This window comes from Phodopus roborovskii, unplaced genomic scaffold (genome assembly GCF_943737965.1).
Source record: "Phodopus roborovskii unplaced genomic scaffold, PHOROB, whole genome shotgun sequence".
Classification (NCBI taxonomy): Eukaryota; Metazoa; Chordata; class Mammalia; order Rodentia; family Cricetidae; genus Phodopus; species Phodopus roborovskii.
The window spans coordinates 37,912-51,789 of NW_026125302.1; the positions used below are offsets into that span (position 1 = coordinate 37,912).

The 13,878-nt window shown below is 45.3% G+C and overlaps 1 protein-coding gene across 1 annotated transcript; it reads right to left on the reverse strand.

Annotated features, from left to right (window-relative positions):
- Positions 1-3,599: 3,599 nt before the first annotated feature.
- Positions 3,600-6,707, reverse strand: LOC127213696 (transmembrane protein 252-like). Its single transcript, XM_051174163.1, is given in 3 exon segments — positions 3,600-3,825; positions 6,389-6,596; positions 6,599-6,707. Coding segments are annotated over 3 exon segments (498 nt in total). The 5' UTR covers positions 6,663-6,707.
- Between the last annotated feature and the right edge of the window lie 7,171 nt (positions 6,708-13,878).

Consider the following 13,878-nt stretch of genomic DNA (forward strand, 5'->3'; position numbering starts at 1 on the left):
TGAGATGACTCCATGCCCACGGCTAGTAAATCAGTGTTTGGGTCATCAACAGTTCCAAACAGCACGAGATTATCTGAGGCAGCAGAGCTTAGCAGAATGCCTGCTCAACTTCAACCAGCTGGAGGCTCCTCCCTCCCCCACAGAAATAGCCCATGCGTTTGAAGGCTCACTATTATGCCAGTCAGCTGGGTTGTCACACAACTTTAGAGAACAAAGTGGAGTAACAAATCCATGATTCTCTCCTCTTTCCTTCAGTGCCTAGCATGTGCTGTACCATGTAGATGAGCTTGAATGATGCTTCACAGGAAACAATATACTAAGGCAAACTCTTGAGAGACAAACAGATGTGCCAGTAAAACTATCTGTGAGTTTTTGCCTAGAGGGGTCAAGACAGCCAGTACATCTCAGATATTCAAAGGCTCCTCATCATGTACCATATACTGACCTTGCCACCCTGATCTTCTAGGTGCTGGCAGTAATCATTTAAACTTGTTCATCAAAGGAACAACATGAAGCTATAAACTGGAGTCCAGGGGCCACTATAATCCACACTAGGGATGAGGACGAATGAGTAAGCTTCTGCCATGGAGACTTTCCTCTTTCCATTGTTTTATAGTTCAAATGCCCTCCCCAGTATCCATGGGACCACAACTCCTAACCCAGCATCATTTCATTTGGTCACACATCTGAGAAAGAAGGAAGATTCCAGTACTACTTCCTCAGAGTGCATTCTGTAGGGGATAATAGTGTATCATTCACTACAGCAGGACACATTTGTTTGACTTACCCAGTGGATTTTAGTCACTAAGACTAAAAAATGAAAGTTTGCTTTGCATGATACCCAGGTTCTAGACTCCTGAATCAGAGTACATGTGTCTTAGAAACATGTCAAGGAATATGTTTTAGTGTTGATTTGTTTATTCTTTTTTGTTTCTCTCCTTCCCTCCCTCTCTTCTTTTCCTCTCTCCATCTCTTCCTCCCTCTCCCCCTTTCCCTCCTTTATCCCTCCCTCCACCTTCTTTCCCCCTTCCCTCCCTCTTTTCCTTCCTTCCAAGGCCAACTTTGAACTCCTGATTCTCCAGCTTCTACCTCACAAGAGCATGGGTTACAAGTATGTGTCACTATGCCCAAAAGTATTCTTTTTTTAAAGTAGTCACCAGGCTGTTTTCTGAAGCAACAGCTGGTTTCTCTCATGTTTGGATTTGCAGGAATATGAACTCATCTTGATACTGTGGCGAATGCTACTGTGACTTAGGGTCCTCTACTGTTTCCTTCCTTCCTTCCTACCTTCCTTCTTTCCTTTCTTTCTTTTTTCTGATACAAAAAGTGACAAAAAGAAAAAATGAAAGAAAGGAAGGAAGGAAGGAAGGAAGGAAGGAAGGAAAGGTCAGTCTGATGCAAAGGAGAGGTGACTAGGGTTAGCATGCTTTTTGTGAAAGCATGAGGAACTAGTTTAAATCCTCATTCATGCCAGGAACCCCAGAAAGATTCCTGGAAATTCACTTGCCAGCCTACCTGAAACAACTGCCCCCGACTACCCCATGCATGTGCACACATGCACTTGCACACATACCCCATGCATGTGCAGCACACACCCACAAAATACATTTCAAAAGACTATGAATGCAAAATTTATTGCCTTAAGGAGACTGACACAATTTATGCAAACAAAATTGAATGTTTGGTTCATCTGAGTGGTAGAAACACCATCTATTCTGTGTGCAAATCTGGGTAAAAGTCCAATAATGTTGGTCATTCAGACCAGTAGAGAAAATTGCTCCGTAGGGGGATGATGAAAAGAGATGACAAGAAAGGAATGACGAATTGCATTGTTAATAAATGGTCACCTTCCCGCAAAACAGTCATCAGTGGCCTTCCTATCTAGTCATTCACTCACTGTCAAGGACTCAGAGCAGAGATTCATAAAGGTGTGCTTCGTGGACTGGGGTTTTGTTAATTTGGCATCTTTGTGTCAATCAGGGGACTTACAATCTGTGCACTCCACACCAGCAGGGACCATGGATACCCAGTCCCATCTTGATGACTCTCTTCTTGAAAGATGTCATCCTTTCTGTGAGTTTTCAAAAGCTCTTCTGTGCCCAGCATCATGACTATCCCCTGTAGGATGCAGGAAAACTGCACTGAGGGCCCATTTCACAGGCAGGAAACAGGCTGGCATAGCCCAATAATCTTAAAGCCACCTCAGCTGCATCTTCAAAGGGTGGACAATGTAGTAGTGGCTGGGAACATTGCCTTCTGTTGGGGGTCATTTTTGACATGGAGTGAGAAATCTAAGCTGTGTCCTGGAAAGAGGAAAGATGTAGCCAGCGTAACCCCCAAGTGTTAGGCTCTTCACCTTCCTGGAGGCCACTGTTTCACTGAACACATTTCCTGAATCCTCAATGCCTCAGTTGGCACATTCATAAAACAGGAATGGTCACAGCACCCACATCTTAAAGATGGGGTGGAGCTAAATAACATGCATGGGAGGGCTAGTTTACCCATCACGCATAAGTCATGCCATGGTTGTTAGATATCGACCTGAACACTGATGCTTCACTTGGTAGAGAAAGAAAACTTGAGGTCAGGAGATGGGTATCTTCACCCACATCCAAAAGTCTCAGCCTGTGTGTCCCACCACCGTCCTCCCCCTAAACCTATCTTCTGACTTTAAAGACTCACACAAAGAAGATAAAACCAAGGAGGGACCATTGGGGTATTTTAAGTCCAAAAGTCAAGTTCTCTATCCTGACACACACACACACACACACACACACACACACACACACACACACACACACAACCATCCTGGTGATGGAAACATGACCTTACAGTTTTTACTCTTCTTACGTTCTGAATTTGAGGAGGGAGGGAGTGCATCTTGGAAAACTGCATATATTTTTAAACTTCCCAAGATTTGTAATAAGTTGTGTATTAGCATCACCCTCGATTCCCTGGATCCTGAATTAAGTCTTCTGTCTACTTAACTTTAATCTGGAAGAACCCCTATGTGCCTTTATGAGGACCTCTTTAAGAGGTCACTCAACATTTTGTGTTTGCACCATTTGAAAGCAAATATTGCAGTCTCTTCCCTTTCATATAGGAAAAGCCATACATAATTAAAATAAAACAATACAAAACAATGCTTCTTGGTTCCTAGTGCCCCTCCAGTGATGTGTCTGAGCTATGGTGTCACTCAGGTAGCATGGTCAGTGGGGTGACCCAAGGCTGCTTCCCAGACAGTCTTCCCTTTGAGATTCTTTTGGACATAGTATTTGAAGGGCCGTGGCAGTCACCTTCAATAGCAAGTGCACCTCCAGGCTTGAGTTGAGGTCATGGGGGTTAGGAGGGAGGTAGAAGGCCGTCCATATGCCCTCTCTTCCATCTAAGGGTCACCTGGGTTGGGCTTTGTGGGAATTCTGTACACCAACTTCCTGCTGATGGCTATGTCCGGCTGCCCCGGAAACACGAGTCCCTTAAACCCATGGTGACCTTGCTCCAGTGCAGGGTGACAGAGCAGCTCCCCAGTGCCTGGCCAGCCTATCTCCTCAGTGGCTGGGGAGTCCCAAGTGCTGGAGAGCAGGCCCTGGAGAGCAACGCTATGGTTGGCCTGCAGCATCCTGCACCTTATCTACCCCCAGGGCACATGCTGTGCTGGCCTGGTAGGGTGGTGGGGCTTCTGGTTGTGGCACATATTCATCCTCAAGTTCAAGGCTTGTTGCAGTATATGGAGGAGGAGGAAATCCCAGGAGTCCTCTGCCTGCAGGGAAGGCCTGGTTTTCAGCACCCAGGCTTTCTTCATAAGACGGTGGGTAAAAGTCAGGCCTGCGAGATGAAATGCCGCAAAAATGCATGTGTTATTTAGGTCTTAGTGGTGAAGACACATATGTCTGCCTCTCTCATCTCACACCGTGCGACGCTAAACTGCTAAGGAACTGAGTTTGAGGCAGATGCACTTTTCTGACATCACCAGTTTCTAAAAACGGCACACCCTTCCTGCAGAACCAATCCCCTTCCAGGCATGGCAGCTTGCCTGTTCCGGGCAGGTATTCCAAGGTATTTCTCCTTGTTTGCTCTATCAGTCCAGGTAACAGCCATTCAGTGCACTATCCTTATCAGCCCTGGGGTGACACAGAGACTTTGACCATGAACCTCTCTTTAGCCAGTATTCAATCCTTGTTACCACTCACACACCTTATCTTCCACTCCATTGCTTCCAAGGCCTCAAACCTTCACAAGCAACAAAATAATGAATGGAAACCTATTACATGCAGGTCCCTGACCTGAGAGATGCCTCCACTCCCTCCAGACACATTGCCAGGTCCTGGACAGCTGGTTCCAGAGAATAATAATATAGAAGACATGCTCAGGGCTCACAAGGCATTGGCTGGTAGCTTTGTGAGGCATTCACCTGCAGCATAGCTGCTGGCCTGCCCATGGTTAATGTCATTCAGCCCAGCTGATGGGCTTGCTCATCATCTTGCCCATCTAAGTAATTACTAAATACCTCTGGCTCCTCCACCATGAATGAAGGTGCGGGTGAGTGGAAGAGGGCCAGGCTGAGCTTGCATGAGTTGTGTATTTATAGAGGCAATCTATCCAGTGCCAAAGGAAGTGTTTATGGTGAGTAACCACAACAGAACAGGGTCTGCCATTTGTAGCCACTGCTCCGCTCCAAATGTCACAAGGCCTAAGGCCAAATAGCTGAAGGAGCGGTCTACTGTACGATGCAAGGCTTGACCTTTCTCAGGAATAGCTAAGGCTGAGTCATGGGGATAGAAAGGTGAGCTCTTCCATGGGACCATTTGAGAGACTCCAGGGAGACTGCTGCTGTGAATTCCATCCCCAGAGGAACATTTACTTGGATATCTCTGCTAGCTTCCCATGTCGAGTGCAAAGCTTTTGAGAGATAGAATTTTCCCAGTTTGACTCTGTGGGCTGAGCATCCCAGGATGCAGCAGGAAGGGGCAGTGAGACGGGGTGTCAAGATGGTCATTAACTTTTGAATGCTCCAGACAAGGGAATATATATGAATGTGTTGGTAAATTTTAAATGCATTCTAAAGGTACTCATTATTGTTCTCAGGAATTCACACTGTAGAGGTAGATACACACACACAAACACACACAAAACGTAAAAAACACAAAAACACCCCCGCCCCACCCCCCACACATACACCTTCTGAATCACTCCTGCTATCTTAATTTTTGGTCAGATCTAAATAACTGCTTCCTGGTTGGTCTAATTAACCTTAGATATGGGCTCTGGTTGTTGTCACTGGTGTTATGGATGTCAGCAATGCATAGTCACTTGTAAGATGACTCTGATTCAATGTGCATTGGATAACTAAGACATTTTATGGATCTCCTGCTCTTGCATGAAGAGCACAAAAGGACTTGTGGATTTTTACATCCTATACCTTAAGAACAATATTCTTGGGTTAGGAATCAGAAGATCGATGCTAAATTAACTGACCACAACGTTACATGAATCCTTAGCTTTTTGTTTTGGTAAAATATATATAACTTAACATATATTACTTGTAAGGCATTAGTGGTATTTAGTGATCCTATATCGCTGCAAACCATCCCTTGGACTTTATATCACTCCATATTCCAATCCCATATTCATTAAATAATAACTCTTCATCCCAACCCCCCCCACACACACACACACCATGCTCCAGGCCTGGGGACCACTGTTCTATTTCCTCTCTGTGGTAGCTAAGTGGAAATAGTACAATAGTTGCCCTTTCTGACTATTGGGTATCACTTGACATACCGTTTTCAGCGTGTAACCACCTATGGAGTATATCAAATAATACTGCAGTGTATATGTGTACATGATGCCATTTGTTTTTCCATCATTGATGGACATGTTATCTTCTTGCCTTGAATGTAGCCTTCATACAAGGTAAGATCAGAACACTTAAAAGGACAGTTATCTAGAACTTCCCTTAGTCACAGAAGTTGCTGACTGACTCGATGTCTGCTTGCTCATTTATTGTGGGCAGAATTTGGTCTGGGTCTTTCTTTATAACTCAGTAACCATGTTATAGGAACTACCTAGCCCTCACCTGCCTTTACTAAAGTCACCCCCAATACATAAGAACCTAGGAGTTGTGCCCCTTCATTTGCTGATTTGAGTTTTTACGAGGGGTGTGAGGATCTTAGCCTAAGAAAAGTCCCCCTTGACTCAATGCTTTCCCTAATAACAGTCTCGCTCTTTCACACTATGATCCCAGAGCAAACTGTCCAATGTACTTCAGGTCTAGATACCTCGTGTAAGCCTCGTGTAAGTGGACCTGCTGTGGAATTATACATCTCTCCACTTCCCACACTGTGGCTCATCTCAGCCCTTCTCATGCCCTCTGGCACTCAGCACATACCTGTCTATTGTGGCCAGGGGCAGGTCCTGGGAAGCAAGGTGCTGTCTGAGTACATGGTTGAACATCTCTTTGTTTTCATTTGCTTGGCGATAAGTGGCCCAGAAAATTCCACTCAGAAGGATCACAAACCCCATAGGCAGAAGCACGTAGGCCATGACCAGGTTTCTCTGAGAGTGGAATATGGAGTTGGAGATGAAGAAGCCCCCAAGCAGATCATCAGGAAGCCAGTGAGGAGGGAGAGGGCACAGAGAATTAGACCAGTCCTGTTCTGCATCCCTGCTTGTCTAGAGCCCGTCTGACCCTGCCACTCCTGTTTCCAGGCTTGCTCCGGGAAATGCACTCATTAGCCAAGTCGCAGCCTTATACACACGGACAAATGGCCTTTGAACAATTAAGTGAAGCAGACACCGGGAAGCTATTCATTAACCACTGAAAGTTACTGTAATATCCTCCAGGGGGAACCTGGAAACATAACATTGTGTCCTCCAGGAAGGGAAGGTTGCACGTAGCCAGTGTGTTCCCGGTTGGTGGGTAGGACCTCAGCTGCTCCCAGGTACTAGAGGAGAGGCCCTAAATCTTTTGATTATGAAGGCACTGGTCTCTAACCCATCTCTGTAAGGGATTCTCCACTAATGGCTACAGAAGCTTACATCTCTCCATAAACGATTGCTTTTGTGGTTTGGCAAGGAATCCTTTCCTGATTTCATTTTCTCTTTCCACTAAGGAGACGTTTCTCTGAGACTCTCGGTGTCTTTGTCTTGCCTACCTAAGTGACTCTCACCTTCTTTGCCCCAATACTCTGATAGTGGTAGTTCCCCGCTCCTCCACGGAGCAGGCCAGGGAGCGACTGTTCTGTTGATAGAGGATTCTGAGAGAAGGAGCATGCTGGAGAAGGGACCGTATGGGGACATGGGGGAAGACTGTAAAAGAGGATGGTGTGATAACTGCTGTCTGAATTCAGCTTTGGAAGCCTTCCATTGTCAGGGTGCAGATGTTGCCATCCCACCATCGCCTCTGGCTAACACATATTCACTGAGTATTTATTCTATACGACTTCAGCACAGGCCACTCCTGCTTCATTATAAATGGTTCACCCAAGTCTCTTCCTGCTCTCAACAAAGATCCACAGGTATTGGATCTAAGAGCATTCCCCACAAGGTTGCAGCATGCTGTAGCTACCAAGTGTACCAGTCAGAAATGCCTCCTATTACATCCCCACTCTCTGTCCCCCCCCCCCCCAGCTCCACACAGCACACTCAGATTATAGGCTGGGAGAAATCTAAAACCTTTGCCCTAAGATATGTCAACTAAAATTTATGTTAGTAGATGCTGCCAAACAGTGTTCCTCACCCTCCCCCCTACACCTTTGTTCTGTGTAGTGTTGCCTTAGAAATATTTTCCAAGCTACCGCATGTACTCTGCCTGATGTTTCCTTCATCTTGATAGACGGTGATTGCAAACATCTTATTCTTGATCTGCTTATCGCCTCGCTTCCTACCTTTTCTATCAGATACATTGGCACATCCATGCCAAGAGACTTCTTCCCACAAAGGCTTCAGAGTCATTTTTGCCTGCATGCTTTCTAAGCTTCTCCATTGTCATCGCTTGTCATTTGCTTTTCCAATGGGAAGACGTTTATTTGTGCAGTGTCATAATATTTCTACTTATATCCTTTTAGCCTTGTGCCCACCATTTCCTTAGCTCTGCCTTTGTGTCAGGACTAGGACAGACAGGAAGACATTGCAGATCAAACACAATAGCAGGCACTTCCTCCTTTTACCCACTGACCCCTCCATATATTAGCTTCAATTCTAACCTTGAACTACTTCCATCTTCTGTGCTTGGAATTATCTTTGCAGTCTAGCCTTTGTCTTCCTCCTTCTGCAATCAGTTTTCAGGTTCCTATGATGGTCACTGATGACTCCTGTTTTCTATGTAAATAATCCCCTCCGTTTGAGTGTGAGCTGGACCTAGTGATTTGATTCTAGAGAGAAGAATAAGGTAGAGATGATAACTGTTTCCACGGTCAGGTTAAAAAGAAGGGAATTGTCCATCCTGCTAGTAGATTATTACCTCTGAAGCATGAGGTTGCCATATTAGCAAGACTCATCTGGCAAAGAACTAAGAGCACCTTGTTTGTCAGCAGCCGTTGCCAGAACCTTCACTAATGGCCCTTAGCTCATCAGCCATGTAGAAGAGCACTGTGTCCACAAGCATACAGAGCGAGGAGCAATTCCTTTCACAACTGATTCTGGAGAAGGCTCTCAAGCAGCACTCCAAGTGACCCTGGAGAGCAGGAGCCATTCAAGTTATACTTTCCATACCCGAGTCACACAAGCGATGGGATTTTAAATATGCATTGCTTTACGTTGTTACTTTTTTGTGACTTTTTTTTAAGGTATCAAGAGAGAACTAATGCAGTTCCATTAGGATCAGAGAAGCCAGAGTAGTTAGTGCTAAGTGTTTTTCACAGGACCTGGTCCACAGCACCCTGTTAAGTCAGCTGTGTTCATCCTCTCCACCATGATCAGCATCACTGACAGTCCCCAAAGCCACAAGAAAACCCAGGGTTCCCAACTGAATTGATTTCACTAAAGGTTAGGTCCCAAGTTCTGATTGACAGTGGGGTCCTAGGGTTAATACTAAGTGTCAGATCAGGAAGGGGTGGTGCTCACAATGAGTTTGCTTTGTTTGGGTTACATAAATGTGGGAGGATTATAGATCAGGCTCAGTTCCTATGGTGATAGGAACATATGAGCAAATGAGCATCTTCCTATCTGCCTTCCTCCAGTGCCAATGAAAGATATGGTTTTCCAAATACTTCTCTTCCTCTCGGGCATCCCAGACATGGCTCCTGTCATTCCCAAGCAGTGTCTGGTTGTATTGGTGGTGGTAGAAGGGGTGGTGGTGTCTTCCTATGAATTTCAGTGAAATACAGCAAAATCCAGAAAGCACCAGGGGAGGGAAGGACCAGTTCCTTCACAGAAAATGTATATAAAAGAAAAAGTAAGTTTCTGAGTCCGGGCTATTTTAGGGGTTTGAGGAGAGACGTGACATCAAGGCCGCCTTTCCTGACCCTTGTTAAACTGTCTGTTCCCTTATTTGGCCACTCCTTATGCCTGACTAAAACTCCAAGGTCCAGCTACCAAAACACCAAAGTCCAGCAATCAAAATGTATTATTTGACTACACTGGCTAACCTGTCTAATCAGGGCTTGCAACTCACCCTAGCATAGACTTTCTTTTTTTCTCATTAAAAACCCACTCCTGTAGAAACACCTTCTGCTGTCTTTGCCGGGCCCAGAGGCAGCCCCCCTCTCCAGGGTAACAGAATCTCATTTGTCCTGAGAATCTGGTGTCTGAATGTGTTTGTAGATATGAGGAGTGTCTGGAAGAGTCCAGGGCAAAGAAAGATATAGCCTGACCGTGGCCAGCAGACTGGGCCTGGCCTCAGGAGACGCAGAATGGGGATGGGGGGACTAGAGGGGAAACAAAGAGAGTACATATCTAAACTAGCAGGCTTATAAGGATAACAGGGGCAGTTTAGGGTAGGGGGAGGTGAGAAGGGCAGGATGCTAGCTTGGACTCTGAAGTGTGTAACAGGTACTTGTGTCACCGAGGGAACCTGGAGGCCAACAAGTACTCTGATATACTAACAGGCAGCACAGGTAGCCATTTGTCCCTTTTGTCGGGGTAGGGGAAGGGGCTCCTTTTGGCAGACAGGAACAGGCTTCACAAGTTCCTGAGGAATGCTGGCTTTTATCTAACCACCAGAAATCTCCCTACAGTCCAGGCTGAACTCATGTCTGGATATCTGAACTGCCTTTTGAAATGTGGGGAATTGGCATTTCATTTGGACCCAACAACAATAATGTATTATTTGGTCATCAGCCAGAGATCCTAAGACATAAATGACTTTCAACACTGTTCCCTTGGGCATGACAGACCCATGAGCACTGTTCCGAACATTGTGTGCGGCTGAGTTCCAGGCACTGTCCTGCCTCTGGGTTCACATTAGAATACCCTGGAATTTTTTTTTTTCTTCACACTCTGCAGCACACACAGTCGGGGCCTTAGGACATGACACAGTCTTCCACACCCAAGTTTCTGTCTCTAGGGTGTACGGGCCAGTATCTTGAAAACAGGCGGGTGGTAACAGAGAAGCAGCTTGTGGAGGCTGTGGCACAGGAAGGGCCTGATGCCAAGCACAGAGGTGCAGATTTCAGAAGGTCACCTGGACTCAGGAAGTGAGCCTCGGCAGGAGGTGGAGGAGGGGGCATGTGCGTAAGAAGAGCAATGCCACCCCGGCTGACCTCATGGGGGTGATGATTACTAAGTGGTTTCTGGATTAGCCTTTCACACTTGAGGGTTCACTGAGTACTGGTCACTTCCTCCTTCTCCTTGTTTTCTTTGCTTTTAAACTCTTTCCTCTGCCCTCCCTCCTCCCCTCTCAGGAGCCGTCTGAAACGAAGAGAGTTATTGAGATTGGCAAAGGGCAAACAGCAAGCCAAGAAATTCCCAGCATGGAAAGGAGGCAGCCATTCATTTGCCCTCTGTGGCCAGCAGGTCACCAAGACAGAGACCCCAAGTGGGTCTGGAACTAGATGGGTTCCCTGAGATGTGTGCCCACAGCACTGAATTTGCTAATCAGTATTGATTCTATTTTCAAGCGATTTTTGAAATCCCAAGTGGGCATCCCTGCTCCTGATACTGTCAAGCCTGCTCATGTTTGAATCTTGTCATGGCTGTGGACCAAACAAGAGGAGAAATTTGTTATAGAAAGAGCTTAACTTCCAACATGTTCCACATAAGCCAGAACAAATGTGATTTCTTCAGATTCCTGGAAAACTGAAAGGAACCCGCCCTCCATGGCTGCTCTAGAACACGACAAGAACCTCACACCATGGCAAAAACTCACAAGTTTATATCAAATGGTATCATGGCTGGGGACTTTTAAATATGACACATCTGGGTCCTGTTTCATGACACTTCCTTTAATATTGAGATTATGTCCTCCCCCTTTTATCTCTTAGTTGTTCATACCCATTTTCTTCTTCTTGACTGACTTAAGCAACAATTTTCATGTCCCTCAAAGACATAGAGAATTAACACAGAAAACCACTTGGTCCAAGATTGTTTTATTTTCTTCTCCCTTAAAAAAAAATCTTGCAATTTATCATTAAATGCCAAACGCTATGCAAAAGACAATAGAGACTGAGATAAATACTATGCATGTCCCCACTGGACATGGCACCCTTGTTCCACTGCCCATCCATCAGTGTAGGAGGGTGACTGAATGTAATGCCTCTTGGGCTCTTCAGCGATTGAAGTAAGGGCTGGCTTGCTTGAGGTATGTGTATGATGGGGTTCTCAATGTTCCTCTTTTACCCCAACTTCAGATTTTCACCTCATGGGGAATCCTGTCATTCTGGCTTTTTCTTTCAGCAATAGGTTACTGCTTGGATTAGTTGGAGTTTCCATTGCCGTGAAGAGACACCATGACCATAGCAACTCTTATAAAGGGGATCATTTAATTGGAACTGTCTTACAGGTTCAGAGGTTTAATCCAGTATGGTCAAGGTAGGAAGCGAGGCAGTGCACAGGCAGTCATGGTGCTGGAGAGGTTCTCATGGTGTTTTCAAGTTCTACACCCGTACTGAGAGAGGGGGGAGGGAGGGAAGGAGGGAGAGAGGGAAAGAGAGAGACACAGAGAGAGCTTCTGGAATCTCAAAGCCTACTCTCAGTGACAGACTTCCTCCAACAAGGCCACATCTCCTAATCCTTTCAAATAAAACCATTCCCTATGAGCCTATGGGGCCCATTTTCATTGAAATCACCACACTGCCGTTTGCTGCTTGCTAGCAAAGTAAAAGATCAGGGACTTCTCTGTCATCCATGTGTACTGAGGTTTGGACTGGGTTGAGTGTTGTCTTGGGGATCTACCCTCTCTCCAATGCTATCTTCAGCTGGTGTTTTGGCCAAGGAACAGTTTACTACTGGATGCAAGATTTTTTTCTCCTCCCTTCCTCCAGCCATGTGGAATTTCTTGTGTCACGGTAGTAAGAGTTTCCCCCTTTCCACCCAGCCCAGCCCAGCAGTTTACTGGAGTACCGGTAGTGGTTCAACACCCCCATGTATCAGCATGACCAAGATCGTTGGAGCAGAGCCTATAAACTTGTGTCTGCAGCGCCCAGAGAGTCTGTGCTTTCATGGTCGTCCACATTTGCAACCTTACAACCCATTAAAGGTTTCAGCTGAGGGGTTAGAGAGACAACTTAGTGGTTAGGAGCACAGGCTGCTCTTGCAGAGGACCCAGGTTTGATTCCCACCATCCACATGGCAGTTCACAGCTATCTGCAACTCTAGTTCCAGGCCTTCCTGGCCTCCACAGGTACCACACACACGATGCATAGACATGCATGGGGGCAAACCACACACACATAGAAATAAGTAATATAAAAGTTGTAGCTGATTAATCTTCCTAAATAGTGTGATCCTCAGAGCCCCACTTTCTAGGCTCAGCCATAGACTATGCAGGCCTTGTGTCCCAGCTTGCCCTGAAGGCTTTTGTCTTGGACTAGAGGCCATTTGGATAGACTTTTCCAACAGCTCGCTGATAGACTCAAGGAAATGTAGTCTACCTTTTTATCACAGAGAGAAAGACTATCCCCAGCTTTCAGCATGCCAGGCAAAGAAGTATGACACTATTTCAATTGGTATAGTTTGTTTTTTTTTTTAATAAGTTCTTCAAATTCTTCTAGTAATTTTAAGGTTTTTGTCTTTTTAAATCAAATTTCACAATTAACAATTTCCTAGAAATATTCCATATTTTGTCTGCCAATTTTACAATTGAGCTACACACACACACACACATAGTACATACACACAGTACACACACACACACACACACACACACACACACACACACACACACACAGAGTACACACGGTGTGGCATATAGGTATGTACACAGTATTTATTTATGCTGCTATATGTAGTATTTGCTCATAATTTTCGTGTCTCCTTAGACTCCATGGCACTTCCCAATGCTTAGCTCTGTGTTGGTGTCTCCACTCTTTATTCTCAATGAGTCTGCCTGAACCTACTTTCTATAGGCATTTTCAAAGCCTGTTCATGTACTGATCTTCACCAGAAGCATCATGCAGGCCTTTCAGGGATGTTCTTTTTAAAGCAGACCTTTGTTTTATGTTTTCATTTAGTAATTTCTCCTTTTACCATCAATAATTCCTTTAGTCTGTTTTGGCCATTCTTTCTGTACCAACGGCCTGTAAATGAGGACTTCTAAAGGTTTTTATTAATTTTCTATTTCATCATTTTTGCATTCAACCTTAATAATCTCTTCAGTCAACTTTTGACGGTAGTTTTGTCATTCTTTTTCAGGGGGGGGGGCTCCCAGCAGCATCAGCTGCACCATGGATGCTTTAGGTGGATCTCTCCTGTTGTTGCACTGGGTTTAGCTGTGATGCTGGC